Source organism: Pundamilia nyererei, unplaced genomic scaffold (assembly GCF_000239375.1).
Source record: "Pundamilia nyererei isolate P.nyererei 1_Seehausen unplaced genomic scaffold, PunNye1.0 scaffold00109, whole genome shotgun sequence".
In the NCBI taxonomy this organism is placed as follows: Eukaryota; Metazoa; Chordata; class Actinopteri; order Cichliformes; family Cichlidae; genus Pundamilia; species Pundamilia nyererei.
The window spans coordinates 1,851,373-1,860,568 of record NW_005187510.1 but is presented as its reverse complement, the minus strand read 5'-3'; the positions used below and the strand labels follow the sequence as shown (position 1 = coordinate 1,860,568).

The 9,196-nt window shown below is 43.4% G+C and overlaps 1 protein-coding gene across 3 annotated transcripts in view; it reads left to right on the top strand.

Annotated features, from left to right (window-relative positions):
- sybu (syntabulin (syntaxin-interacting)) overlaps positions 1-8,505 on the top strand; it is a 13,808-nt gene extending 5,303 nt beyond the window's left edge. For 2 of the 3 annotated variants that reach the window (XM_005741316.2, XM_005741317.2), the window contains exons 2-8: positions 141-184; positions 394-580; positions 962-1,162; positions 3,343-3,442; positions 3,619-3,771; positions 5,034-5,189; positions 6,717-8,505. In XM_005741316.2, coding sequence (XP_005741373.1) covers positions 161-184; positions 394-580; positions 962-1,162; positions 3,343-3,442; positions 3,619-3,771; positions 5,034-5,189; positions 6,717-7,881 — 1,986 coding nt within the window. In that variant the 5' untranslated portion in view covers positions 141-160 and the 3' untranslated portion in view covers positions 7,882-8,505. Of the gene's footprint in view, positions 1-140; positions 185-393; positions 581-961; positions 1,163-1,201; positions 1,712-3,342; positions 3,443-3,618; positions 3,772-5,033; positions 5,190-6,716 lie in introns of those variants that run through there. The other variant, XM_005741319.2, reaches the window with a different exon arrangement.
- The last annotated feature ends 691 nt before the right edge of the window (positions 8,506-9,196 follow it).

Here is a 9,196-nt window from a genome sequence, read left to right as displayed (position 1 = left end):
ATTCAGTGGTGTAACAGGGTTCAGATAGAGGGCTTTTGTTTATTATGAGTTTGACTTCCACATCAAAATTCTTATCTATATATGGTCCACAGGAATGTGACTTACCTGTTTATCTTTTTTTCTTCTTTCACACTGATCAGAGGAGAAAGCGTGAGGCACGATGGGACCATTCCAAGAATATGAGGTGAGTCTTAACTGAATGCAAAATACTCTTTTTTACCCATAAAAACAAAGATAAAACAAAAATATCTGCAACCTTGCAGTTATTATCATAAGATAATTAATGATAAATATGACCTGAACTAAATCGTTTGGTAATTCAAGAGAAAAAAAAAAAGAAAATCATAGTTATCATACATGCACTACATCAGTGCCTCCTGCTCTGATAAACAGGAAAACAAATCACCACAGAAAGGGAGCCCCCGCAGCCGCATCCCACGTCTGGTCCTCCATCCTTTCCGACCAAAAGACAAGGGATCGCCTCTGTCTGATTCCCCTTTCTCAGAGGAGGAGGGCAGGGAGTGTGACATCAGCTCCGAGCACTCCAAGAGGACCATCAGCACCAACAGTTTTTGTTCTGGTAAGAAGCTCAGCTCCAGGGCAAGGGCAGGACATGCCTAATATGAAATGAACGTGACTGGTGGTCAGCTGAAAAATCTTAAGCCAATACTACAATGCAAACATTTTAAAAAATTTAAGCAAAGGTTATGCACGCTCAAAAAGAAAAAGCATCTTTATTTGGTTTTCTCCCAAACTAGCCTCTATTAAGAAACAGAGCAAAAAATGCAAAGAGTGAATGTGTGTGACCACAGAAACTGCTTGACAGCTACTTTCTGGTGGTGATGAGCCATTGTAAAAGCTGTTGTGCTATCTGCCAGAGAGCAAACTTAGGTTGCGATTGACTGCCTGCCCTGCGCTGCCCATTCTTGGCTATTACTGTCTGTGTGCCTGTCTACAATAGATGACACCGGCTGCCCCACTAGTCAGTCTGTGTCCCCCTCCAAAACCCCGTCAGGCTCAGAGCAGAGTGCCCACGGATCGCCGATACTCCCAGAGCGCAAGACCAAAGTGAAGAGGGTGAGGGTGATGGCCGAGTGGAGCGGTGAAGCACGGAGCGCGCCTAGGCACAAGAGGGAGCTGAGGTCGGCCATGAAAGCCAGAGGTACAAAAAAAGAGTACTGAGAAAAATACAAAAACAAAATTTCAGATAAAGCAAGAAATCTCAAAATCTTCAGCTTAGCCCTGCTGTATTATCATCTGATCCTAAGGTTTGATTCTGTTACCACTCATGAGTTTTGTTTTGTTTCTACTCACAGACTTCTGTAGTGCAGCATGGTTATCACATAACAATTTCCCACTCTGGGATGCAGCTGCTTACTAAAAAGAAAATTGTGAATGGGAGAAGAGCCATTTGTGTATCTGTGCATTTTTTTAAATCAGAAAATTAATTTTTTTCTCTTATAATCTGAGGCAAAGGGGGGAAATGCTTGATTAATAATCAGACTGAACAAGGGGCACTGATTGGTGGGGAGAAATGTTTGGGAGCTTAACCAATTAGGCTGATTAGCAGGAGGTCAGCTCACTGAAGGTGCACAGACTCTTAGTTGACTCACAAAGTGGTGGAGGATCACTGAGATTTGAGCAGTTTTAATTGCTGTTGTCACTGGAAACAGTAATATGGTTTTGTTTAATGGAAAAAGACACTACTCAGGTATGACTCTGATTTCAGTTTTGAATCACTGAAACTCTAAAATGATGACCTGCTTTTGTTCTGCTTACATCTCTGTGCCCAGGCCTCAAGCCTTTGTCCTGCTGCAACAGGACAACAGCAGAGAGAGATTGCATAAGGCTGGATAGCATTGGCTAATTGTGACGTTCCAGTGATATTTATGATGATATGGTTCATTTTTGGCTAAGCATTAGTATAGATTGCTCATGAATCTTATTGGAAATCCTGTTTAGAGATATAAACACCATAATCCTGCAGTGGTTGCTGAATGAAGGATTGTTTGTGATTTTTAAAAAAGAAAATGGTTTTCTAATGCACAACGAAACTCAATCTAAAGCGGTTTCGGTTTCTAATGTGGCACGTTGGGAAAATGAATTGCTCTCATGCATTAAACTCAAATTAACTTGGGCTGTGGTTTAAAGGCAGGAGCTATATGTCTAGCTGGTAACTTTTGGCTTCTTTTAGCAGGAATTTTAAGTAGGATTCTTTTTTTTTTTAATTTTTATAAAATTGACCCTCATTAAATTATGTAGAACCCAGAGTGTTGCTGGAGAAGTATAGCGGTGATCAAAAGTTGCACTGCGTCTTTGTGGATCCAGAGGAAGTATATAATGGTGTACCAAGAGAGGAACTGTGTGACTGCATGAGGAAGTCAGGAGTGGCAGAAAAATATGTAAGAAGACAGAGAGACAGTGGTGAGTTGTGCCGTAGGAGTGACAGATGAGTTCAAGGCAAGGATGGGATTGCGTCAGGATTTGGCTCTGAGCCCCTTCTTGTTTGCACTGGTGAGGCATGGGTTGACAGATGAGGTCAGGCAGGAGTCTCCGTGGACTCTGATGATTGGAGACAACACTGTGCCACGTAGTGAGAGTAGGGAGCAGGTTTGAAGAGAGTCTGGAGAAAAAAGGAATAAAAGTCAGTGGAAGAAAGACGGACTACATGCGTGTGAATGAGAGGGAGGTGGGTGAAACGGCCAAGATGCAAGGAGCAGAGGGAGTAAAGGTGGATGAAGTTAAATACCTGGGGTCAACGAGCCAAAGCAATGGATGGTGCACAGGAGAGGTGAAGAAGAGTGTGGGTGGAGATGAGTGTTTGGGATGATATGTGACAGAATCATGCAGCAACAGTGAAAGGGAAGGTTTACCAGATTGTAATGAGACTTACTATTATGTATGGATTGCAGAGCTGGACATGTTAAGATTTTCTCAGTAGGGGTGACCAGAATGGATAAGATTAGAAAGGAGTATGTCATAGGGGCAGCTTGGGTCATGCAGTTTGGAGACAAAGAAAGAGAGACAAGGCTGAGATAGTTTGGACATACGTAGAGGGGGGATAGTGGATATATTGGACAGAGGGTGTCGAAGATGCAGCAGCCCGGTGGACATGGAGAGGGTTGGTGTGACAGGAAGATGCAAGGGATAAGCTGAGATGGAAGCGGATGATCTGCTGTGCTGACCTCTACAGGGAGCGGCCAAAAAAAGGAGACATAATTTTGTAGAACCCACATTTTTACACTTGCAGGAATCAGTCAGTGTTTCTGCATCACTAAAGATGACTGTTCAACAGTTTGTTTTATCCTGTTGGGACATTGTGATTTTTTTTCCTTCCTTCAGGTAGTGAGGCAGACTTCAGCTCTTCCAGCAGCACAGGCAGCCTAAAGACCAGGGAGGTTCTCAGTTCCAATTCAGTTGGAAAGAAAGCTCCTTCACGCAGGTATGAGGTTTAATATGTGCATCATAAATCACTAACAGATTTGAACTTAAGTTTTCAAGACATGCATTATCCAGCAAGACTGCAGTGTGCATATACACACTTAAAAAAAAAATTATTAATGAACACCCATATTTATTTGTTCTCATTAATTTTTATTTTTTTTCTTTCATCTTAAGTCGCAGCACTCACATCAGGCCACTTCCGGTGTTCAAACCAGCCGGGAACCCAGCAGCCAACAGAGATGCAGAACTCTACGCTCCCTACCGAACTCCTCCAAGAGCTGCCTCCTCAACCAACAGCAGCAGCTGCACCTCCAGCCCCACTTCTAGGTAATAAATATAGATTTCATGCTTATTTGCCGTTTTCTCTTTATTTCCTGTTAAATGTGTTTGAAGTGTAACCTTTTTTGTAAGAGAAGCAGGTACATTTTGGAGACTGTAGAGGTTTAGGCTGTGGCTCGGGCCATGTGCAGTGACCACTAGTGAGTGGGTGGCTGGATTAGGCTCAGACAGTTATCATTTCCTCTCTTGCAGCTGGCTAGGATTATATTGGTCATGATGTGGCTGTAGCTGGGATTAATGGGGATTTAATATAGCAAATGTCTGAATATGGTACCCAGACAGTGACCTTTCTGACTGGGTCTCATCTGCAACTAGAGCGAAAGCAGTTTGCTTTGGCAAAGAGAACAGGGTCATAAAATTTTTCATACAACAGAATACAGTTGCCTGAGTCTTAAATATTGCTAAAACTGAATTTCTAACATGGTGCTTAAGGCAGCAGATTATTTGAAAGGCTCTGCTAGTTTGCATCTCAGCCCTGCATAAACCTTCACTTTAAAAATCCACTCTCAGGAGCAGTCCAAACGATAGACACTCAACCCTTTTAGTTTCTGTGCAGACACAGAATCTGCCCTGTTTTCCACGCTCACAGCTTCCATAAGTGCATCATCATCCTCCAGTCCTGTCACTCCAAGACGTGCGGTTTGTCAGCATTCCTCTGCCTGGCTAAGTGTCATGTGACATTGCTTCCCCCTCACATGCTGCTTTCTCCAGGGCTGTATCTATTTCTGGCAGGGATGCAGCATATTTGCATCAAAGCCTAGAGTAACCCAGGTTGCTAGGATATCGTGCTGGTGAAAGAGAGCGTCTTAAATGCTGCTTTGCATATCATCCAAATCTGCTAGCTTTTTTGGGGGGTGACAGGAATCCTTTTATTAGTTTTCTCTGAGCATGATGACACACCTATTTGAGGACATGTAGGGGACATTTGCCAAGGCTTTTTCCACTAAGGTGATTTCTTTGCTAGCTAACGCTGCTTGTATTCAGCATTTTAGGATTTTAAGTCTGTTGCCTGCATGTCAGTAATCCTGTGTCAGACAGTAATTCCAGGCTTCAGGGAGCATCTGCCCTGACAGCACTCTGAATCCGACTAATTACATTCTGTGGGGAGAATTTAGCTGAAGTTTTAAATTGGTTTGTCTGCAGCTGTTTAAAAATGTCTGCTTGATGAATGACAGATAATCACTTTCCGAGGTGTAAACATCCACCGGCAACCTCATTTCCCTTTCTCCCTCTCTTTGTCTGCCCAACAGAAGGGCAGGTCTGGGCTGCTACCATTCATGTGGTGACAACCACGGAATCAGGCCTCCGAACCCTGAGCAGTACCTCACCCCTCTGCAGCAGAAGGAAGTGGCCATCAGACACCTGAAGACCAAACTGCTGGAGTCTGAGAACAGAGTCCATGACAGGTTGGCAGCCTCATGTCCAGCTGTTCAGTTTTAAGACAGGATGACAGCAAAAATGTACTGCTGTGCTGATGTAATGCTTGCATGCTGCAGTTCTGCTCCTCAGTAACATCTTGTGAAGTCTAAACCCCCTGGAAAAGGAGTGTTGCATAAGACTGCGCATAGCAAAGCATATTTTTAAAGTGTTTCTTTATTCGTATGCTGCACTTAACAGTGATGGATTAAATAATGTCCTTGCCATTCATTAAATATGGGACTGTGGTTTACCATGAAGACTCAAACAGGAGCATCTGGGCAAATGGCAAAATATGCCATTTTTATTTTGGGTGAAAATTTGAGTTATTTATTTTACTTTACTACAATTTCTTTGAATGTGTACTAAGACAAAAAGGAGGCATAGTAAGAAATCAATAGGAATGGCATTGCTGGGGTTAGATGGATTAATAGATGGGACGACCGTGGCTCAGGGGGTTGGGAAGCTCATCTGTAACCGAAAGGTTGCCGGTTCGATCGTTGTGTCCTTGGGCAAGACACTTGTCTCTGGCTTACTGGTGTTGGCCAGTGGGGCCGATGGCGCCTCGCTTCGATATGGCAGCCTCGCTTCTGTCAGTCTGCCCCAGGGCAGCTGTGGCTACAACTGTAGCTTGCCTCCACCAGTGTGTGAATGTGAGAGTGAATGAATAGTGGAACTGTAAAGCGCTTTGGGTGCCTTGAAAAGCGCTATATAAATCCAATGCATTATTAAAAGTGTGGTAGCTAGGTTACACCAGCCATTCGTAGGTGGCCCACTTAAAAACCCGGGAATCCCATGGTGCCCACTCAATTTTAAATTTTCTCTCTAATCAAAATACAAGACTAAAGTTTCTTACATTTTATTCAAAAACCATAAACAACAAAGGTTGTTGGCTTTAAATTGATAATGCTACCCAGTCATATGTTAAGTGTTAAGGCCCATGTGTGGCCCACCTGCCACTTTGACCTAAAATTACTGCTCATGTCTTGAATTTTGTGTCGGAGTAATATTGCAAACTAATGACCTATTTGATTAAGTTTTTTTTACATAAATGTGTAACTGTACATACTTTCATACATTTCAAACTGAATAGTTATTCACTCCCCCCTTTGAATTCAGGCCATGAACCTTCACAGACATTTGTATTAAAGTGGCAGAAAACACAAAGTTACAAACTCAATAAGTGCAGTGTTTTTGTTTTGTTTTTTGTTTTAAAAAAAAAACAAAACAAAAAAAACCTCCCGGCATTTGTAAGTGGCCTAGGACTTCTGTCCATATAGCGTATTTCTCTCTTCTAACAGTAAATGTCTAGCCACCTAAACCCACACACAGTGGGTTGTCACAGCCATCCCCCAGAACATCCAGTCTTTAGCTAAACTATGTATAGCTTCAGACTTGGCATATAAGTGGCTTTTTTTTTTTTCCCAAACTTTACAAATTACATGGTAAAGTTCACAAGTGTGTATTCAAAAACTGTTCCTTTAAGTTACTTGGATGTTTTCCTCCCTCTTTATTAGAGAGACAGAGATTGAGGAGCTTAAAGCCCAGCTTAGCAGAATGAGGGAGGACTGGATTGAAGAGGAGTGCCACCGGGTGGAGGCTCAGCTGTCCCTCAAAGAAGCACGCAAAGAGATCAAGCAGCTGCGTCAGGTGGTGGAAACCATGAAGAGCAGTCTGATGGAAAAAGATAAAGGAATTCAGAAATACTTCATTGACATCAACATCCAAAACAGGAAGTTGGAGTCCCTGCTGCAAAGCATGGAGCTCGCCCAGAGTGGTGCCAACCTCCAAGATGAAAACACCCTGGACTTTATGTACGACAGCTCTGATGGCAGCGGGAAGAAGATGGTGGTGGATGAGGAAGGTGCAATGGAGCTGGGATACCAAGGAGCAGAGGCAATGGCAGACAGCGGGCTGCTGGCAAATGATGAGATGGCGAACAGAGCGGACATTTTGGAGAAGGTCTTCATGTCCACTGCAATGGACTTCAGTCAGGACTGTAGCAGCAAGCTGAGGGCCAGTGCAGAGTCTGGGCCCAGAGTGTCTGCGCTGTCAGGAGAGAGACAGTCAACCGATTCATCCACTGGAACCCAGCCCACTCTACCAGATATGGTTGCCACCTCAGGCACACTTCCACATCAGGACAAAGAAGTCCAGGCCGACATCATGCCCATGCCTCCAGACATGCAGGCTCTGCTCTTTCAGCTTCTAAAGTTCCATGGGTTTGCAGCAGGAGATGCAGCCCTATCAGCCCCAGTTAGTCTTCTAGGGTTCCCAAACCTACCTGGCTCCATTTGCACCACCACCAAACAGCCTGACTCAACACCTTCCCAACCTAGCACATTTCCAGAGAGCCCCGACACCTCCACCGATTCCGGCACATGTTGCTCAGAGCCTTCCGAGAACAGACGATTCATGGAGGAGCTGGACTTTACTGTCGGCGAGGAGGATTCTCATCTGTCATCAGGACTGGATGTGGTCGGCAAGCGTTACTGGAGCAACAGCTTCCTTGTGGATCTGGTGGCAGTAGCGGCACCAGTATTGCCTACAGTGGCTTGGCTGTACTCACGGCATGGCTTGGACGGAAGCACTCCGGTGTACAACATTGCTGCCCTGATTAGGGGCTGCTGCATCATGGGATTGCACTCTCTTCGTCACATCACTCATAGGCCTGATGCGTAATGGCTTCCAATCCGCATGCAAAACCCCTGACCTTGAACTAAAGCACTTAAGCATCTTTCCAAGAGTATTTGTGACATCGTTGAACACTTGATATCAATGCAGTCATTTTGGTTTGAGCACTGTTATTTTTTTTGCACTGTAGTTACCAAGAGGTGACATGGAAGGGATTATTTATAACAAAGTTTATTTATGTATTTATTTATGATTTACATGTATAAGCAGATCATCTGGGTAGGTGGTTGTGTGTTATCATAGTCCTGTGGTGTCCCTAGCTGTTTAAAGCAAAAGTTCTTTGTGTTAAGAGATTTTCAGGAGGTGAAAGACTGACTGCTGCTTTCTGTTTGATGGGTGGTGGGTTCTGGAATGTTTCCTTTCTTCATAAAGTAACCTTAAACCTTCAGCCAAAGCTTTAATGTAAGTTCACCGTTTTGTGAATTTTTTTGTTTTTTTCTTTTTCCTCTCCTCATTCTGGGTGTAGAGCTTTACTTGGTACTGCCTGTGTATTGTTCATAGAAGCTAATGCTTCAAAGCAACTGACACTTGTAATGTGCCTGAGCAATGTGCAATACTGGTAGTAACATCAATGTCCTTGCATCTTTATTATTAAAGCATGATAATTCTGGCTATGTTGTAGTGTTTTGTTTATTTGGTTTTTGTTTTGTTTTTTTGACATTTGCTTTTGGGTTTATTAAAATTCATGGAAATCTTTTTCCAAGTTTGACTTGTGTAAGGGTCCTGTTCGAGAGACAAACAATGGGAGTTTTTTTGTTTTGTTTTGTTTGTTTGTTTGTTTTTTTTTCTTCCCATAAATAAATAAACGGGGGTGGGGTATCTCATCAGAACCCAAGTTCCAGCAAGCAACATGCTCTCGTGATGGCTCATCTTACGTAAAAGCTTTCTCGACCCGTCTACAGATGTCCCCTGGGTTGTGGTTCTGACTGTGGAGTGCATTAGATCCACTTTACTGGGATCTCTCAGAAGCTGTTAAACCTGCCCTTACACCAGTAAAAACTGGGTCAGTGCAGCTCTGAGTCTGCCCACATAAGCCTTTAGTGATTGCATAATACCCATCACATTCAGTGAAAATTAAAGCAAAAAGCTGATTAAATCTACATGAGCCAACACTTGCATCTTTGCTACAATGGGTCCATTTCCGCTCCAGCTGTAAGGAGAAATGCTATGTTGACATTGCATAACCATGACTCCTCGGTTCATAAGGCATCTGAATCATCAGATGCTGTAATCCTCACATCAGTGTAGGGATGCTAGATTAAATGAGTGGGCAAGCATTGGTTTGAGCATGAGTGCACACCAG